Source organism: Drosophila persimilis, unplaced genomic scaffold (assembly GCF_003286085.1).
Source record: "Drosophila persimilis strain 14011-0111.01,24,50 unplaced genomic scaffold, DperRS2 tig00000885-arrow-arrow-pilon, whole genome shotgun sequence".
NCBI classification, from domain to species: Eukaryota; Metazoa; Arthropoda; class Insecta; order Diptera; family Drosophilidae; genus Drosophila; species Drosophila persimilis.
In genome coordinates this window covers 220,103-238,399 of record NW_020825367.1, presented here as the reverse complement: position 1 = coordinate 238,399, position 18,297 = coordinate 220,103, and the positions used below count along the sequence as shown (strand labels likewise).

The window sequence follows — 18,297 nt, the reverse complement described above, 5'->3', positions numbered from 1 at the left end:
TCGCAGAAAAGTCACCACCAAAGCCCACACCACACCATCCAGCTTGCTTAACAGCCATCAGCTGGCTGACGGCGTTTCTTCACAGTCCATGTCTAGCTCTCCCAGTTCCAAGCGGCGTTGATGGTCGAGAAGCGACTTGAGCCCGGCATATTCATCGCTGTCACCGTCCTCCTCTTCCTTGTTCGTCTCCATGGAGGTCTCGGGGTTCTCATCCTGCTCCTTCTTCTCCCTGGATTTCTTCACACTTTCTTTGGCCTGCTGCTTCCTTTGCTCCTTTAACTTTTGATCAAACTCTTCCATGTACTGAAGTACTAGCCTGGGCTGGTAGTCCTCGGGGGCTACATAGTTGCTATTTACTGGCAAATCCAGCACATCCGGCAGCATATAGGAAAATAGCCAGCAAACCAGCGGCGTTGTTCCGCACACGTAGCTAGCCTCCTTGTGGTAGAACAGGAATCCATCCAGTTTGGGTTGATTCTCCGTCCAGATAGGGTGCTTCTGGAGGATTTCCTCTATCGCAGAAGCGTCCTCGAAGTCATAGTGATTAAGCAGCACAAAAGACTTATCGTTGTGAGCTCCCTTTTCAGCAAAATCGTCCTCCTCGAAACGGGCGCGCAGCCAATAGAACCGGAAGGATGCCTCGCAGTTCTGAAGCGATTGCTGGCCAAAGGAAAGGGCATCCAGCACGTAAAATGTTTGTTTTTTTTCATCATACACACAATCCAAGACTGTTCGGCACTTCTGCACATGATTATCACCCGGCAGCAACGTACGCAGCGTCATAAACTGTTTTCCTGCCTTGTTGTAAACTTTAGTCTTCCCATTGGTGGCTATCACCATACATCTTTTGCCCACCGGGCACGGCACCAACAGCCATTCCACGAGATTATCCGGCTTGTTTCGCAGCCACTCGGAGAGCTGTAGTCTGAACGGCGTTCCCTTGTCTTTGCCACGCTGCTTGCGGTGTTGTTTTGTCGGCGATTCTTCCGTCTTGTTTATAGGCCGGGCATCGTCTTGGACCTGCTGTCGCCTCAGCTTTTGTTGCTTCAACAGTTCTTGTTGTCGCAGCTTTTGTTGCTCGCCGCGATCCAAGCTCTTTTTATATAAATCTTGATAATTCGAGCTCATTTTAAAATTCTTTCTTCAGCTAGTGATGGTCTGCAAAAGCCGGTTTGTGATGGGCGATCTATCGTGTTTGTGGGAAGTATTATCGATTGGAGCAATTCAATCAATTCATCTCCCTTAAGATACATAAAGGACAAAGCAATTTATTTCGAATTTTCAACATTAGTTGCGCTTTGTTTATTAACATGATTTTCTACCACTATCCCCTCGCGATAGTTTGTGTATATATATATCGATATATCAATGGATATGATAACAGCTGTTACCAGGAAGATCAACATTTAATTTTGCATTTATACCGGCATTTTGAAGAAAACACAATCCAATTAAACATTTAAGACATGAACAAAGCCTCGAGACTCTTCTGGCCAGCGCTGGTAACTCCCAAAAACGCCGTCGTCAAGCAGACAGAGCAACTGTCGCGAAGTCAAAAGGTATTTATTTACTATTAAATGTGTTACGAAAGAATTTCCAGCCAAAGCTCCCCTATTTTCAGCTTCTGACCGAATTGGGCCTGGTTAAGTCGGGCAGCAATGGCACCTACCAAATAATGCCTATAGCCCAGCGTTCGGTAGATAAGTTTATTGACTTGGTTGATGGCAATATGAAGCGAGCCGGAGGTCAGAAGATCAGTCTGCCCATTCTAACACCCACAGGACTGTGGAAGAAGACAGGTCGACTGGAAGGCGACATATCCGAGTTCTATATGGTGCGAGATCGCAGCGGCAAACAGTTTCTCATGAGTCCAGTGCGTGAGTGCAGAATGGGGTGGTGTACTCCTGTTTATACAATACTTAAATCCCACCCATAGACCCACGAGGAAGCGGTGACTGCCATGCTGGCCACGACAGCACCTATTTCCTATCGCCAGATGCCACTACGCCTTTACCAAATCGGACCCAAGTTCAGGGATGAGCTGAAGTCCCGCTTTGGTCTGATGCGAGCCAAAGAATTCCTCATGAAGGATATGTACACATTCGATGTCTCGGAGGAGACTGCCAGGGGCACGTATTCCTTCGTTAGCGAAGCCTATGATCGGCTCTTCAAGCAGCTAGAGGTTCCCTTTGTAAAAGGTGCGTATAGCGTCGCTGTGTGAGATTATAGATAGTAACCAATCGATCTTTTAGTGAATGCAGCAACGGGGATGATGGGCGGGAGTTTGTCACATGAGTATCACTATGTATCGCCAGTGGGTGAGGACACACTACTGCAGTGCAGCTCCTGCGGCTATGCCGGAAACGCTGAGGTATTGGATTCCAAAGTAGAAGCCTCCACAGACTGTCCCAGCTGCCGTAGCTCGCATCTCAGTCAAGTGCGTGGCGTCGAGGTGGCCCACACATTTCTGCTCGGAGAGAAGTACTCAAAGCCACTGGGCGCCACGTTTCTCAACGCCTCGGGCAAGCCGCAGTCCCTGGTAATGGGCTGCTATGGCATTGGCATCACACGCGTACTCGCCTCCGCCCTGGAAGTGCTGTCCACCGAACAGGAGCTGCGCTGGCCCAAGCTGTTGGCTCCCTACGATGTGTGCCTGATTGGTCCGAAGCAAGGTAGCAAAGAGCAACAGCCCGCGGAGGTTATAGAGAACGAGCTGCTGCAGCATATAGGCAAAATCTGTGGCGACCAGGAGTTGCTGCACGACGATCGCAAGGAACTGACAATTGGAAAACGTTTGCTGGATGCCAAGCGCCTGGGCCACCCGCTAACAATAGTGGTAGGAGCGACGGCTGTCCAGCACGAAGCGCCCAAGCTGGAACTACATGTGAGCGGCGGGGAAAAAATGGAGCTGGAGATAAATGATGCCCTTAAACTGGTGGCAGAGTATAGTCGCCAAAAGAAGAGCCTTCTGAAAGGTAATGCACTGCAGGATGCAGACGAAAAGATAAGTCAATCGGTTGGCCATCAGCTTTAGCTTTATGTAATAAAGGTAACAATAACACAAAACATGTCACAACACTATCTCGCATCCAGGCTGATTAACCTGCAATCAGCTTTGAGCTGTTCCTATCCTGCTCCCTGCGGAGTGGTCTAGTGCTCCGCATAGTCGGGCTCGGGTATCTGCGGATAGATCTGGACCTGCAGCTGTGGCTTGCGTGGTGGCGGAGGTGGCTTTGTCACCATGCTCGTGTACGACCAGGGCATCTGATTGCGCAGCTCCTCGCTGACCCGCGGATTGGCCGGCGGCGTCGGATACATCTCACTGTAACGATTGTTGAGGGCCGAATTGACCGCCAGCTGTTGTACTGCTGGCGAAGGAGCCCGCGCCAATGGCGACTCCACCGGTGGATAGTTGAGGCGGTCAGGATGAGCTTCGGTGGTGCGATAGGTATTGATATCCGGCAGAGGGGAGAGCACCTCCCGTTGCGGTGTCTGCTGTGGAGCTGTTGGCTCCTGCTGCTGTTGCGGTGGCAGGACCATCACCGGGGACTGCAAAGTAGTACGATCTCCGGCCCTGTACTGCTGCGAGTCTTGGCGCTGCATTTGCTCCGAGGGAATGAAGATCGGAAGCGGCTTGGGACGGATCTGTTCTGGGTATTGGGTCTCCACTAGATACTGCGGCTGAGTCTCAGGCTGCAGAGTCTCGACTACGGTTGCCTCCACCACGGCTTCTGGAACGGGTAGAGGTGTGGGCTGACGCGTAGGAGCCTGACTCCTGGTCACAGCGGCCGCCTTGGAATTGTTCTGTGCCATTATTCCAGAAATAGACAGACAGAAGCTGGCCCCGATGATGTTGAGCAGCCAGATAAGTACCACACGGCAGCTGAGGCACAGCAGAAGAATGGAAGGCGTCGAAAAGTAGACACCGAACGGCTCCAGTAGCAAATAGATCTGATCGAGCACGGTCTGTTGAGAGTCCGGATCGACATAAGCTCCAATATAATCTAATGCATCCCTCAGCGACTATTAAAGGGAATTATTTATTATTATTTAATCTTTGTGTGCTTGGTTTCCCTGCCAGATCTCCTTACCGTCGTGTGGCTTAGGTCAATGCCGTGATACACGCTGGCAACCACGTCCAGGATGCTGCCAGCCATCACGGACAGGAACCAGGGCCAGTAGGCTGCTCCAGCGATGAGCTTGGTAGTGCGACTGCACAACGTGAAGATTATCAATAGGGAAGTGGCTATCCAGAGACCACTGACAACCGCATAGGTGATCATGAAGATGTACTCCCTGTGCGTTACAGCGTACGACTTTTCCCAGTCCATTTCCAGGGTAGCTTTCTGGCCGTTCATCATTATCTCCGGGCTGCCACATTCCTTCTCTGTTGGAAGAGCATTAACGTATCCATTATGATCCCACATGATCCATCATTATTTTGATATTTGATCATACCAGAAAAGTATATCAATTCCATGGCAAACTTGAAGGGATTTGAGCCAAACTCCTCCACATCATGGCACTCCCGGAAGGTAACGCCCCAAATGGACAGGCCCAGATAGACGACTCCCTGAAGCTACAATAGCGTTTCGGTTTTGGCCAAGATAAGTAAACAGTGCTAGCCGTGGCAACCCAAGCAGCAGTTATCTGCAGTGGGACTTACCAGTATGACGATTGCCATGAAGAGTATGAAGCACTTGGCGAAGCCATTGCCCATGCTTGCCATCTTGTTGGGCTCGAGGTTGAGGTTGTTTTGCGGTGCGTAATGCTCCCAGTGGTATCCGAATCGGTTTCCTGATTTCTTCTTGAGGTTGTGCAACCTCTGATCGATAAGACTACGTTCTCCACACCACCTCGGGGCTATAAATTCAATTAGAAATTATGTACAATGCGTCACATTCAGTATCTAATCAAGTTCTAATTAGTTATGGGGGATTTTGCATATGGAAATGGAAATAGAAATGCAAATGCTTTTCAATCATTCCTCAGAGAATCATTCTTTTCCTTTCTCCACTTTCATGACACTTGGAAGAGCCCAACTAATCACCATTCCGCGGTTACTGGCTGAATCATCTGGCGGGGAATTACACTCTCATCGTCACTTGATACGCAGCACTTTGCTGATGTCCATAAACTATAAGCAGGCCTACAAAAAAAATAACCACCCATACGTTTAGTGTTATCTTCCTCACCGATAGAGTTCTCGCGCTGCTCTGTTTCTGTGGACGGGACTGTTGGGCTGTTGGGCGATACGTGTTCGCCGGCTGCTTCCTTTGGACTGAACGACGCTCCGGGCCGCCTAAGCCTTCTATTGAATGGCCATCGACATCGGCAGCACCTACCGTGTCGTTCTGGTTGGAGTTCTTTTGGCTCGGCTCGGCTCTCTTTCTCTCTCTCTCTTTCTATCCGCCAATGATAAGATAAACCTAATGAAATTTTAAGGGTTACACCTGTTATCAAAACGCCAAGCAGGGCAATACCAGGGGCAGTGTACCGATAGCTCTCTCTCTGTCCCTGTCTCTGTCTCTGTCTCTGTGGACTCCTTGCCCAATTGCAGAGTGCAAATATTTAGCCCGCGCGGCTCACAGATTTTGTAATACAAATTGAATGCGTGCGAAGCGAAGGTCTTATCAGTGAGGCAACCATATATATTGTTTACTTTATCTTTTGTCATGTTATTAGTTGTACTCGTTCGTGTACATACTGACAAACATACAGATCTATAAAGCGAAGGAGTAAATATAGGCGGCAGGCAGGCCTGCCCCCTGCTAAATAAACAAATAAATGCAAAGGCCGTAGTTAGCAGGAACTAAAATACTATAAAACTCACAGCTGATCGGACACGGATCAGGGATGTGAGCGCGGGAAACCCCACCTGTCACACGTTGCATATACTCGTTGTCTATTTGGTCATGCGGAATGGTTCTTTCTCTCAAAGAACTGCCACTGGGGTTTCTTTATCAATGTTAAGACTCGCCAGCGTGGTTACTACTACATGTTGTACCCACATATTTCGTGGATGGCCAGGGCCAGCGGCGGAGGTGTCTTTATCGAGGATGAGTCACGGCGAAGAATCACCTAAACTGTTTACGGCACTCGCGGTACTCGTGTGCTCGTGTTTTGATATACAAATGCCTTTGATGAATGTCTGCTATACTAGGTATCATTAGGTTACTGATAATAGAATACCCCTGCATTACTCTGAGTGTGCAATTCAACAATTGAATGAAAGGGCGATGCGAATCTTCGACTGCTCTTTCCTCTTCGAATTCATTAACACCCACTACACAGGAGAACACGCCCCACAATTTCACAATATTTAATTAACCCAATTGAGTGCCACAATCCACAGGCACATCCAAGGGGAACGGATCTGAATGAGTATTTGCACATTATTTGCACATCTACGATACGTGAGGTTTTTCCCGATCAGAGAGCTTTCTGAGATTCTGGGAAGGTTCGGCATCGCCCCGACTTCATGCCTCAGTGAATCGTTGCTATCATCATGGAGTCGGCGCAGAGTCCGAGTCTCATTCCCCAATGCAGCATCATTGTTTAAGCCAACAATTAGAGCCTCAAATTTGGCGGAATTCCCCGGGCCCCCTCCATCCCATCCCCATTCACACTCGCACTGGTACTGGTACTCGTTGAGCGTGCGAGAGTTTTCTGTGTGAATTGGATATGCAAATAAAGAAGCGAATCTCTCGCCGATCTTCGGATCAAATCACATGACTTTAATTGAACTTCGAGTGTCATAAATATGTGTGAGTATGAGAGGGGGATGGACTACAGCTACATGGATCCAGTGAGTCAGGAATGTCCTAAACGCGGGACGAGAGGATTACGGGATCGGCCTCCACCTCGGCCACCTTCTCCTTGAGCTTCTCCTCGTCCTTCTTCAGCTTTTGGATGGGCTCCTCTGTGGTGGCTGCCGAAGTGGATGATGATTCTGGGATGGTGGTGGTGGTGTTGGCGTTGGGGCTGCTGCTGCTGCTGTTGCTCTCCTCCTCTGCGGTCTTTGAGGTTTCAACTGTTGTGGTGGCTTCCTTTGCTGCGGTTCCCTCAGTGGTTGTGGGTGTAGGAGCAGCGCTCGAGCTGGAACTGGAAATGGAACTGGAGCTGGCGACAGCCTCCTCAAGACTCTCGAGGGGTGCCGTCGATGTGATCGAGGTCTTGGTGATGCTGATCTTGGTCTGCTTGCCATCGCTGCTATCGTTGTTCGAGTCCTCCTTGATGGTGGCCGAGATCAGCTTGGTGTGGTGCACCTGGAAGGTGGGAATCAGAGGCAGAATGCCGCCGTTGTGTGGTTGAACGGAGACATGATCGATGATCAGGTGAGCGGGCAGACCATCCTCACTTCCGGGCACCTTCTTGGTTGTCTGCAGCAGAATCTTGCGGGCCAGACCGTCGTCAGTCGAGGTAGTGTCCGTTGCCGGAGTCGACTCATCCGAGCGCTTGGTCAGAGCATGTTCCGAATCCTCACTGACCTCCTCCGTGCCGGGCTTCACCTCCTCCACCTCGCTGTCAGGGGCACTGGCCGAATGCAGGCTCAGGGCGGACTGGAACAGACTGTCCTCCAGGTCCCCAATCAAACCATGGAACGAGATCTGCTTCAGTTCAGCGTCAGGATTGGCTACCACATGACGCTTGACCACCTCCTGCTTCTCCTGCGGCTGCGCGATGGCCACAAAGCCGGGAAAGATATCGCTCAGCTGGAAAGGGGCAGCCAGACTCGTGGCTGCCAAGGTCGCCAGCAACTAGAGACAAAAGAAGAAGACGATTATCATCATCCAGTCTCCAATTTCGATTTGTGGGGCATTCTACTCACTGTGGATAAAAGAGTGCACTTCATGGTCGGTGCTGCTGGTTGCGAGAGTTGCGTTCGTCTCGGAGTTCAGATCGATAATAAGTTTACAGCCCCAGAGCGGGCGAGTTTTTAAAGTTTTTCGCCGTCGAAAGTTGCGGATCGTCTAAGCTTTATTATTCCGATCAGTTAGCACTTGGAGCGCCTCCCGCGAATCGCTGCCCGAACTCGTTTTGGTGCCTGCCTGTGCGTGCCTGTTTCCAATGCTACTCCACTGCCCAATGGCCAATGCCTCACCAAGCCGGCGCCAAGTTCTCCCTTAAATTATTATATTCTCTCCCTCTATTATTGCTTAAAATTGTATTCTGCTTCAAGGGTAATGCTCGGTTGAACCTACCAAATTAATGGTCAGATATTGAACCTTCGTGAGGCTAGAAAAATGAGTTCAATTAGTCGAAATGTATACCAAGGATTCACAGACTAGAGAAGCAGCAGTGAAGCTTGAGGCAGGAATTTAAAAAAAAATAAAAAATTTGTATTTGTTGATTGTCTTAATTGCTGGGAATTAACATACATTTACTAAAATACATCAATAACTCAATTCCAAGAAAGCAATCCAAAATAAAAACAACGTTTGACACTTTTGAAATGATAAGATTTTTCAGCTAGAATGGAAAAATAACCAAACCAGTATACATATGTACATATGTGCATATATCCAGACACGCGTTGGGTGCTCCAAAATGGATGCTAACCAAAGCAGCGGAAGAGCAAATATTTAAAGATATGTACGTGCATATGTGTATGTATGTATCTGCAATATGTGGGATCCAACGATGCTGCTGTGCCTGTCGAGGCCTGTCTGTCGAGGAAGGCGAACAACCGACGACTGCACTTTTTAGTGAATTTACAATTGGAATGGCGGGCTCTTTGACACTTCATAATTAGAGTGCATTGCATTCCACATATTCACGTACTCTTCAATATGAGATCTGATCTGAGATCACCAGGGCACACAGAGCTCATTTATGGATACATGATATCCCAAAATGTGCGAATTAATTTCGAAAATTTTCCGCTGAAACAAAAAGCAAAAAAAAAACCAAACAAAAAAAAGTTCACCCCCTTTCTAAGGTGAAAACTTGCTGAGGGAAACGGCGTGCCGCTGCTGCCGGTGGGAACTATCATATCTTGCCTCTGGTTCCAGAAACCGCAAAACGTGTACTGCCAGAACGATCCACCGAAAAAAACGGAGATCTGGTCTCCAGATCCATCTGCGATATCAGTCATGAATGGAAGTCAAGATCGGGCTGGTTATGCCAGAGCTTTCGGCGGCTCTAAGCGGTTAACTATAGTGTGAAATGAGTTGTATATTATTTCATCTTTTATAAAATTAAATTTGATTACAAATTTATGATGCTTTTTGTGCGCCATATGATTCTTTGTGGATTCTGCCAGTACCATATAGAGTGATAGAATACCATACCTTCCTTTCTCATGAAATCTCACATTAATTGTACTCGTTTTATGGGATTTCACAGTCTACGTCAGAAAACGTGTCGTATGCGTAATGTTAGCGACTTGGCAGACAGGCGCGTGTCCCCAGACCACATGCAATCCGATCTGGAAGTAGTGCGTCATTGGGGAGGTGCAATATTTATGGACTTATTTTTGGCCAGAGTCGAGGAGTAAACACGGTGATCTCTGATCGACATCGATGGACGCGACTCTCAGTGGGCGACGACTTTGCACCAAGCTGAGATTTGCGTAGGCAGCCCCTGTGCTTGCTGGTGTCTGAGATTCGTTGGGGATTGGATTCAGCGTTAGACGGGACAGTCCCTCAGACACGCTCCAAAACGAGCACAATTAATTAGAGTCTGGCCCCGGGATTGGCGATAAAAACAATAACAGCCTCTGTGCCCTGCTCCTCGCACCCTGCGCCTGCCTCTTTGCCTGGTCGAAACGGAAGCCAACGGATCTGCCTAGAAACTATAGCCATAGCGCCGGAGTGGAGTGGAGTGGAGCGGTAAACCTGTCGGGCAATTAACAGATGTCGATAATTACGCGGAATCGCGCCTTGTCCGACGTCCGAAGCTTCTCCGCAGTCCGCAATCCGCCGACAGTCCGACTCAGCTGACTATAAAAGCGCTCGGATCTGCACTAATTAACTTTAAACGCGCGAAAGTCAGCCGAGGAACCAGAGCTAGAGCCAGAGCCAGAGCCAGAGCAAGAGCAAGAGCCAGACAGCAGAGTCGTCGCCCAGTCGTTTCCGTTTCCCAGTTTGCCATCGCCCTTGTCCGATTTGCCCGAAAACGAAAACCAAGATGCAGATCCACCAGGCTGTACTCGGAGCCGCTGTGCTCGGCATGTTGTTGGCCTTCAGCTGCTCTCTCCCCGTTCTGGACATCAGCTCGGGCATCGACAACGCCACCATTGAAGAACTTCGGGCCAGTGTGAATGATACGCCCAAGAATCTGTAAGTAGCTTCAAGGGATTACCATCTCCTTTACCCGAAGGGTTACGCTACTACAACTGTCGCAATCGTCTGTCGTCTTTAGGTACGTGGTCAAGGCAGTCGTCTATGAGATCGGCATCCTCACAGAGGTGGGAGAGAACGACACCAGCTTCGAGAGTCAGGAGCGTGTGGACCTCACTTTCTACGACACGCACAGCAACAAGAGCCACATCGACCTTGGCAACATTCCCCTTCCCATCCAGACGAACGTCACCGGTCAAGTGCTCACCGGCATCGCCCCTGTGAACCTTGGCGCCTTCAGCAGTCCCCAGGAGCTGCTCGAGACGCTGCCACTCACCGGCAGCATTGTGAACATCACCCACAGCGACACGGCCTTCTACCAGCTGAGCAGATCGAACACCAGTGCCGCTGACAAGCCCCAGATTCTGGACAAAGACGCCCTTGCCCAGTTGACGCATGCAGCACAGCTCTTCCCGCCCAGCAGCAGCATAGGCCAGTCGCTGCCAGTGAACCCGGCAGCGGATAACGAGGTTGCGCTGGCCGATCAGGCCACCAGTTAGACACACACACAAACTCTAACTGAAACCATAGTACGTGATGCAGTGCGTTGCTCTCCCATAAACCTTTAGAATTACATAGTTACATAGACATATCCTTCATCACACAACACACTTAAGCATGTAGCCATCGGTGCTACGAGTCGTAGAAAAGACTGGACGAGGAAATCACACACACACACACACACACACACTCCACTCGCTCTCACACAAGCACAAGCCGCCGACAGTTGCCATGGTCACACACACACATCCATCACAAGGTTGGAATTTCTATTTCACTTTTTTTTTTTTTCTATTGTAAAGTAAAAATAAATTTCGCTTTAGTGCTAGATAAATGCGTTGTCTATCCGTATCCGATCCGATCCGATCCGATCCGAGCCGATCCGATCCGATCCGATCCGTCCAATGATAACTGGGGGGTGCAGGGCTATGCAGGGTGCTCCGTCTTAGGTGTCACATCATGTGACTGCTAAAAGCATTCACTTCTCACACCTCGGCCACGGAAACGGAGTTGAGTTTGAGGTTGAGTTGATGCTACACTGCCACATTAGCGAACGGGATTCAGACTTGCTCCATTTCTCAGAATCCACAGGTCCCCTCATCTCTCTATACGTATGGTAATTTCAATTATTATGTACAATCTTGAGGCTGGTATAGATGGATCTTTTATATTAACTAGGTTTTTAATTTTATCATTTTCAGTTGTTTTGTGTTGTGTGGTTTTTGCTTTATAACTGTAGTACATTGATCTTAAAAGATAATAGATGATATATATATATATTTTAATTTTAATATTTTTATAAGTAATATAAATATAAGTTTAAACTTTTACACGAAAATTAAAAGGTTGAACGTCTCTCAGATCAGTTACATCCTCACTTTCTCCTGCGTCATTCTCTCTGAAGAAGAAGTAAGAGTGCGATTCGAGAACCCAGTAGGGTCTAGGGTCTGGGGTCCAGGGGTAAAGATTATGGATGGGCGTGCGGGTGCGGGCGTCATTCAAAATGTATATACATTCTGCAACACAAAATTTGGATACTCGAACTTCTTGTAGTATAAATAGTTTAGTTTTTAACTAATTTACATAGTCATCATGCAGACGATGCGCTCTGGCGGCTTTACTTCATCACTTTCAAAATATTCATAAATATATATACTATGATCTATAATCTACAGCTAAATGTACTCGTATGTATGTGGTCTATCATCGTATATATATCATAGATTAGTAGTAGCTACAACTTCAACATATGTGCACACTCCACTCCAAAAAAACGTACATATATCTGTTATCCGTAATCCGTAACTAAAATAGTATCCGTATTTAGATTTATCAGTTATCGTGAATCCTGTAGCTGGTGTGAAAGATTTAACTGTAGCATAATTTACTTTAGTTTATTCCGGGGGAAGGGAAGGTTACGTTAGTAACACTTTCTCCTTATACTTTTATACACTTCGGACACTTAAGAAACTAAATGGATGTGACCGACCCGTCCCATCCGTCCCACGTCGTAGAAAAGTAAGTGGACGTCGTCACGGTTTAGATCTGCTTACAAAACTAAACCTAATGATAAAGCGCCTGCCAATGCTGAAAACTATGCGAGATTAGGTTTTTGGTTGATCCAACACGGTCTGTTTAATCTGTGCAGATATAAAAGGAGAGATTAGCATTGGACTATATATGGGAGCGAAGGATAAAGACGAACCTATAACATGACTCTCCATATTTGTGATGCGTGGCTTCGATGCGGGTTGTGGTATGATGGTGATCTCATCGTTGATCTTCAGCGGCTTCAGCAGCGAGTCGTTGGCTGCCCCCAGGGATCGCGATATAGAGGCAGTGGAGGATCCACTGGACTGCGCACTGTTCTTCTTGCTGTCCATCGCCTTTCTGGCCACAGTGCTGTGGGCGGTATACACGTGCGTCTCGAACTGTTTGTACATCCCAAAAGTGGCCGTGCACACGGTGCATTTGTACGATAGATGTGCGGGCTTCAGGGTCATGTGATGATCGCGCGATACGTGATTCAGCAGCTTCCATTGATACATCTGCGCAGATAGAAAATAGCAGTTAGCAATGAGAATCACAAATAATTATGACTAATCCTCGATGATGAGTAACACTTACCCTTCCACAAACGGGACAGCGACCGGCGTCTTTGCCCTTGTTCGCCGCTTCCTGCATGGAGCTCGTGACCAAGCCATGGGAGCCCAGCAAATGCCTCTCCAGTCCCTGATCCGTAAAGAAACGGAACTGACACTTTTGGCAATTCAGTGGCGGTCGGTTGTAGATCATCTTCGGATGTATCTGCACAGAACAATAGAATTCAATAGAAAATTCACGTTAGAAAACGAACACACAGGCAATATGGAAACTCAGCTTTACCTTCACTTTGTGCATCCACTGCATGTGATTGCGCAGCTGTTCTAGATCCTTGATGTAGCCATCACATATCTCGCAGATGACGAACTGAGCCTTGTTGTTGCCTGTGGGCGTCTGGCCGGGCTTCATGCCAGCTGCCGCTTGCGGCACCTTGCTAGACGAGGGGGACGCACCACCGACGAGCGCACTTTGGCGAGGTAATGGCGTTATGGAAATGCTGGGCTGCCCTGCCATCGGCTTCTTGGATGCCTGCTGCTGAAACAAAGCGATATTTGAGCAAACCATCTTTCACGTAATCCGATTTGATTTGATGATTTTACCTGGACAAGCTGACCCGCGGCTAACTGATAGCTATTGGGCAGCGTGGAGAGTCCCGTATTGGCAACGGCTCCACGCACAGGCGTCTGAGTGCTCCGCACCAAATTGGGCTTCGGCGGCGGTGGGGCACGTTGTCGCATCTTGGCCGCATTCTGGGCGGCCAGGGCAGCTGCCTGCATGTTCCTGGCCTGAGCCTGGGCCTGCTGCTGTTGAATGGTGGCCAATGCCGCCTTTTGCGCCGCTGCCTGTGCAGCCATGGCCTGGAATAAAAATAAAACAGTTTTAATCGCAATTCCAAAAGGAAATCCCAATGGATATCGCTTACCTGATAGGCGGTAGCTGTGCCTACAAGCCCATGCCTGGGCTTGATGCGTGGTATCTTGGCAGGGGCTTCCCAGTCGTTGGGCGGCGCCAGATTCAATTCCGGGCGGAACTTTTTGGCGCACACCGGCTGATGGCGCGCCAGCTTGGCCTTGCCATTGTCCTCGAACCCGCAGTTGGGACACTGATGGTATGGCAGTGGCTTGATCAGACGTGCCTTGATGTTGTGCACGGCCTCCATGTGGTAGACAATTTCCGTGGCATTCCGGATCTCAAAAGTGCAGAAATTGCATTTGTACAGGACGCCGTTCATGTGCGGCGTCTCGTAGTGGTTGGCCATGGAGAGAGCCGACTCCGATTTGAAGTTGCAGAACTCGCAGCGTTTCATCGTGAACTTGAAGGGGGCGTTTTTCGTCTTGGAGGCCTGCAGGTTGCCCGATAGCGCGGTGATGGCCATCTCAAAGTCCTTCGGATCGCGCGTGAGGGATTTGCGCATTTTGCGCTTCTGGAGACGCAGTAGATCAGCCTGGACATACTCCTGCACGAGACCCACGCCAATGTCCATGAAGAACTTTCCGAGCGGACTCTCAAAATAGTTCTCCTGTCCGGGTTTTCCGCTGTTTGCCGCATTGTTGGCCGGCACCACTCCCCCTGTGGCCGCCAGGGCTGCCGCTGGCTTGATGGCTCCCTTGAGGGCAGTCAGATCATCGTTGGCCTCCTTGATCAGTACCTTGGTGCGCACCCCGGACTCCGAGTCGTCGTCGTCTTCGTCATCGTCATCTTCGTCCGACTGCTCCGACCACGATTCATCGTCTGCCCGCTTCTTTTTCTTCTTGCCCTCGGCGGAGGGATCCGCTGGCTTGACCTCCTTGTTCTGCTCGGTCATCATGTCGAATTCGTCGCCTTTGACTGCCTCGGCGAGGTCTTCGGGCGACAAGGCGTACTTCGTCTCAATGGACCTGATCACCTCGCGAATGTTCTCGTGGGGCGGCTTCTCGTAGATGTAGGGCACAATGAACGATGGCGCCTCGAGGACGAACATGTCGTCTGTGAGTCCTGGCAGGAGATTGGCATTGTTGGTCATGCTGGGCAGCCCCGTGAGGGACAGAGTCGGGGGATTCAGCTGGGCCACGTTGTTTCCCGCCATGGGCACCAGCTTAGGCGGCGTCACACCGAGATTGGTGGCCGCTCCAGTCACCGCATTGGTAATAGTTACTGGATAGATTGAGTCCCTGGGTCCCACAGACCCTGTTGAAGCTTCGTGTGGCATTAGCGAGCGGGCATCCTTGATGGTCAGCTGGCCCAGGCCCAAGGGCGTGCTGCTCCGCTGCCTCTTGTTGCTGGGCTGCTGGTGCATATCGTCCGGGTGGTCGCTCTTGCGCTTGCCAGCCAGCCCCATGCCGCTGAGCGAAATACTTGGCGGCGTATCATCCTCAATGACCACACAGTCGTCGTCGTCGTCATCATCATCTAGAACGGGCGGCGGCGGAGGTGGCGCTGGCTTGGGCGCCACTGTTGCCACTGGACTCTTTTTGATGGGTGGCGGCGGTGCTGCGGCCTCGGAGTCAGAGTCGGAGGGTATCAGCACTGCATCATCTGAAGATTCGGCACCGCTAGAAGAAGCAGGCGGCTGAACTGGGATCTCGGTGCAAGCTGGCTTAGCAGGCGGCACCTTGAGGTCCGACATATCTTCCATTTCCTCGTCGCTGTCCTCATCCAGATTAACGACACTCATATCGTGGTTGCTGGCGGCTGCCTTAGCCTCGGCTGTGCTGGCCTGGCCGTTCTCCTTTTGTGGGGACTTCTCCGCTGGACTGTGTGGGCTTGCCACAAACCCATTCAGGGTCTCCTTCTTTTCCCCGCTGCTCTCCTCGTCTTCGTCCTCGTCTTCCTCGTCGCTGGCCGACTTGATCGTCTCGCTTTGCTGGCTGCTCTCCTCGCCGTCTAAGTCCTCCGCCAGCTCTGTTTTCTTTTCGGTAGATGCTTCCTCCTCCTCTGTATCGGGCTGTGTGGTGGCTGCTCCCAGTGGGTCTTCGGCCTCGCAGCTGTTCTCTGCTGTGCTGCCGATCTTCTCCACATCGTCTTCTTCGGCGTCCTCAGCCTCTGGCTCATGATCCCCGTTGGTGGTGGCTTCCTCCTCCACTGTGTCCATCTCTTCGTCGCCCTCTGGCAGCTTGGGCTCCTTGGAACTGCTGCTTGTGATCTGTGAGTCCTCGCCATCTTCTTCTTCCTCTGTCACGGTTTCGGTTTCATCCACATCCATCAATTCCTCTGGACCTGGAGCCTTGGGGGAGGCCTCCACAACATCATCTTTTGTGATCTCCTTGCCGCCGGACCCCACTTCTTCCGCCTCCTTGGCAGCCGGCTCTGGTTCAGCCTCTGCCTCTGTCTCTACCTCTGTCTCTGTCTCTGGCTCTGGCTCTGGTTTTGGTTTTGGTTCTGGTTCTGGCTCTAGCTCCAACTCCGCCTTCTCATCATCGGTGGCCAGCTCTATCGCCTCTGTGGAGCTCTCTTTACTGTCGGCCTTGGCTCTGGTCGGGCTTGATGCGCTGGCAAGCTTTGTTGTGGGCTCGGCCACGCCCTCCGGCAAGACGACATCAACTTCAGTCATTTGTTTGTCTGTTTTCTGGTGTGTGGAATGTGCCTTAGTCGAGGTGTATCTTGGAGCTGTATCTTGTGTTTCTGGAAGGAAGAAAACAAATTGGATTTAGTATTGGTAGGTTAACTCCTCTAAGTGCCGATCGGAAGAAATCGGTAAAAATCGGATGAAATATTTGCAATAACTTGATAGCTTCTTCTTGAGACGAACCGGAAAAATTGGCACATGAAAGAAAACTAAGGTATCGGAGGCAACGAAAGAGCAGCACAAAGCGGGCGGCACAAAGAGTAAAAATAAAAAAGAGCCAAGACTGCAGAAAGAGACGAAGAGGAAGAAGCGGAGGGGAGAAGAGAACAGAGGAGAGGAGAGGAGAGGAAAGGAGAAGGCGAGAGAGATAGAGATAGAGAGAATAACCATCACCGAAAAAATTGAAAATCTAGGTGAATTAAAACCCATTCCAAGTTAGGGAAAGAGATGGCTATGGTGCTGAGGCGGGGGGATTGGGGGAGACACGGAGTCGAGGATGGATAGTATAGTAGGCGGAGAGGGGCTGGGGCAGGGGCAGGGGAGTTCAAAGAATGGATTGATACAAAATGGCTGCCATATTGGATTAAAACTAAAATACAATTTAATATGTAATGAATGCATGTAAATTACATAAAAAACGTTATATGCAGGGAGTATTTATATAAATGGTTGCACATTACTATGTATTGATATATAATGTGGCATGCCATGCACATATTTACTTATATACAAGTATATATTTACATACATATATGTTTGTATGTATGTACATACAAACATACAGACGACCAGTTACCGAGCAGAACCAACAAAACGATTGACATACATACATACATACATACAGACGGACAGACAGACAGACAGACACACAAACACAGCGACAGGCGAGCGCACAAATATACAAACATACATATGTACAATCTATATATACAACCGTATGTAAGTATGTCCGTATATATGTATGTTTCTGTGGAGATACATACGGACACGCAGACACTGGGATGATGACGGGACAGGAGGGAGGGCAGGGCGGGCTGGTGGAGGTGAACGGCAGAGCGGAGAGGGGAGGGGTGGCGAGGGGAGGGGATACGGCCGGGGTCCGGGTGAGACGATGATGACGACGTTTGTGGTGTTGGTTGTTGGTTGGCTTGGCGGCGTGGTGGAGTACTTTGGTACAGGAGCGTGTTTTTGCGCTAGTGTGCGTACATATATATATATATATGTACATGTATATATATACGCGTGTGTGTTTGGTTGTGTGTGCGTGTTTCTATGTAGGTGTTTGAATGTTATATGTATATATATACATTTTTAGTGAACTAAAACTACGTTGCAAAGAACCATCCGATATTTGGTCAAAGTTAATTTTTGCACTGCAGCAACAACATTTTGCAGCTGCTGCATCTTGTTGTGTCGGTGCGGTGGCGTCGCCCACGCCAAGTAGCCGAACTTACATTTACATTGCATTTCACAGTTAGCAGGTCGCTGTTGTCCTTACTACTCCAATCCCTTAATATGCAACAACTCTCAAAAAGATCGCTCTGGCACGCTTTATTCCAAACAACAAAAATTCTTTTCGTGGGGGTGAAGAAAAAAACGGATAGAACGCCGAGGTAAAGCGCGACACAAAACGACAAACAAGGCAAAGCAAACTGGAAATGTGTGAGGCGGAAAAAGCAAAAACAGAGTTGCATAGAACAGCCGGGCGCGCTCAGGGTTGCAACCGGTGCTGGGACGAATTATCGGAAATCGATAACGCCGAAATGCAAAAAATTGAACAAGTGCCATATAGATTTCATTAATTAA

The 18,297-nt window shown here is 49.3% G+C and overlaps 6 protein-coding genes across 7 annotated transcripts; 2 read left to right on the top strand and 4 right to left on the bottom strand.

Moving 5' to 3' along the window:
• Positions 1–43: 43 nt before the first annotated feature.
• On the bottom strand, positions 44–1,128 carry LOC6604013 (snurportin-1). The gene has a single exon (XM_026993763.1). It carries the CDS (start codon positions 1,126–1,128, stop codon positions 58–60), a length of 1,071 nt encoding a protein of 356 aa, XP_026849564.1. The 3' UTR covers positions 44–57.
• Positions 1,129–1,466: 338 nt separating this feature from the next.
• On the top strand, positions 1,467–3,066 carry LOC113566748 (probable proline--tRNA ligase, mitochondrial). Of its 2 annotated transcripts, XM_026993748.1 has the most exons (4): positions 1,467–1,559; positions 1,622–1,873; positions 1,937–2,198; positions 2,253–3,066. In XM_026993748.1, the coding sequence occupies exons 1-4, from the start codon at positions 1,467–1,469 to the stop codon at positions 3,032–3,034; spliced, it is 1,389 nt and encodes a 462-aa protein (XP_026849549.1). In that variant the 3' UTR covers positions 3,035–3,066. The 2 variants fall into 2 exon arrangements, with proteins under 2 accessions (XP_026849549.1, XP_026849550.1); XM_026993749.1 differs by lacking the exon at positions 2,253–3,066 and having other exon boundaries at positions 1,622–1,881; positions 1,937–1,955.
• Positions 3,014–5,288, bottom strand: LOC6599502. Its single transcript, XM_026993750.1, has 5 exons — positions 5,196–5,288; positions 4,667–4,863; positions 4,459–4,579; positions 4,092–4,387; positions 3,014–4,023 (listed from the first exon to the last, which is right to left on the bottom strand). Exons 2-5 carry the CDS (start codon positions 4,727–4,729, stop codon positions 3,151–3,153), a joined length of 1,353 nt encoding a protein of 450 aa, XP_026849551.1. The 5' UTR covers positions 4,730–4,863; positions 5,196–5,288; the 3' UTR covers positions 3,014–3,150.
• Positions 5,289–6,716: 1,428 nt separating this feature from the next.
• On the bottom strand, positions 6,717–7,914 carry LOC6599503 (cell wall protein DAN4). Its single transcript, XM_026993744.1, has 2 exons — positions 7,832–7,914; positions 6,717–7,760 (listed from the first exon to the last, which is right to left on the bottom strand). Exons 1-2 carry the CDS (start codon positions 7,853–7,855, stop codon positions 6,825–6,827), a joined length of 960 nt encoding a protein of 319 aa, XP_026849545.1. The 5' UTR covers positions 7,856–7,914; the 3' UTR covers positions 6,717–6,824.
• A 2,087-nt stretch (positions 7,915–10,001) lies between these two features.
• LOC6599504 lies at positions 10,002–11,085 on the top strand. The gene is made up of 2 exons (XM_002024688.2): positions 10,002–10,283; positions 10,366–11,085. Exons 1-2 carry the CDS (start codon positions 10,132–10,134, stop codon positions 10,841–10,843), a joined length of 630 nt encoding a protein of 209 aa, XP_002024724.1. The 5' UTR covers positions 10,002–10,131; the 3' UTR covers positions 10,844–11,085.
• Positions 11,086–12,211: 1,126 nt separating this feature from the next.
• LOC6599505 lies at positions 12,212–16,492 on the bottom strand. The gene is made up of 6 exons (XM_026993737.1): positions 13,870–16,492; positions 13,547–13,804; positions 13,230–13,481; positions 12,972–13,151; positions 12,550–12,892; positions 12,212–12,484 (listed from the first exon to the last, which is right to left on the bottom strand). The coding sequence occupies exons 1-6, from the start codon at positions 16,474–16,476 to the stop codon at positions 12,480–12,482; spliced, it is 3,645 nt and encodes a 1,214-aa protein (XP_026849538.1). The 5' UTR covers positions 16,477–16,492; the 3' UTR covers positions 12,212–12,479.
• Positions 16,493–18,297: the final 1,805 nt, after the last annotated feature.

Excerpts from the sequence above, each read along its gene's own strand:
- LOC6604013 (XM_026993763.1), bottom strand. The coding sequence starts at position 1,128 with ATGAGCTCGAATTATCAAGATTTATATAAAAAGAGCTTGGATCGCGGC.
- LOC113566748 (XM_026993748.1), top strand. The coding sequence starts at position 1,467 with ATGAACAAAGCCTCGAGACTCTTCTGGCCAGCGCTGGTAACTCCCAAA. Across the intron at positions 1,560-1,621 it reads AACTGTCGCGAAGTCAAAAG|CTTCTGACCGAATTGGGCCT; the intron begins GTATTTATTTAC and ends CCCTATTTTCAG. Across the intron at positions 1,874-1,936 it reads AACAGTTTCTCATGAGTCCA|ACCCACGAGGAAGCGGTGAC; the intron begins GTGCGTGAGTGC and ends TCCCACCCATAG.
- LOC6599502 (XM_026993750.1), bottom strand. The coding sequence starts at position 4,729 with ATGGCAAGCATGGGCAATGGCTTCGCCAAGTGCTTCATACTCTTCATG. Across the intron at positions 4,580-4,666 it reads TCATGGCAATCGTCATACTG|CTTCAGGGAGTCGTCTATCT; the intron begins GTAAGTCCCACT and ends ACGCTATTGTAG. Across the intron at positions 4,388-4,458 it reads GGAATTGATATACTTTTCTG|AGAAGGAATGTGGCAGCCCG; the intron begins GTATGATCAAAT and ends CTCTTCCAACAG.
- LOC6599503 (XM_026993744.1), bottom strand. The coding sequence starts at position 7,855 with ATGAAGTGCACTCTTTTATCCACA. Across the intron at positions 7,761-7,831 it reads AGTGCACTCTTTTATCCACA|TTGCTGGCGACCTTGGCAGC; the intron begins GTGAGTAGAATG and ends TTTTGTCTCTAG.
- LOC6599504 (XM_002024688.2), top strand. The coding sequence starts at position 10,132 with ATGCAGATCCACCAGGCTGTACTCGGAGCCGCTGTGCTCGGCATGTTG. Across the intron at positions 10,284-10,365 it reads AATGATACGCCCAAGAATCT|GTACGTGGTCAAGGCAGTCG; the intron begins GTAAGTAGCTTC and ends TGTCGTCTTTAG.
- LOC6599505 (XM_026993737.1), bottom strand. The coding sequence starts at position 16,476 with ATGACTGAAGTTGATGTCGTCTTGCCGGAGGGCGTGGCCGAGCCCACA. Across the intron at positions 13,482-13,546 it reads CCGCGGGTCAGCTTGTCCAG|CAGCAGGCATCCAAGAAGCC; the intron begins GTAAAATCATCA and ends GCTTTGTTTCAG. Across the intron at positions 12,893-12,971 it reads GCTGTCCCGTTTGTGGAAGG|ATGTATCAATGGAAGCTGCT; the intron begins GTAAGTGTTACT and ends CTATCTGCGCAG.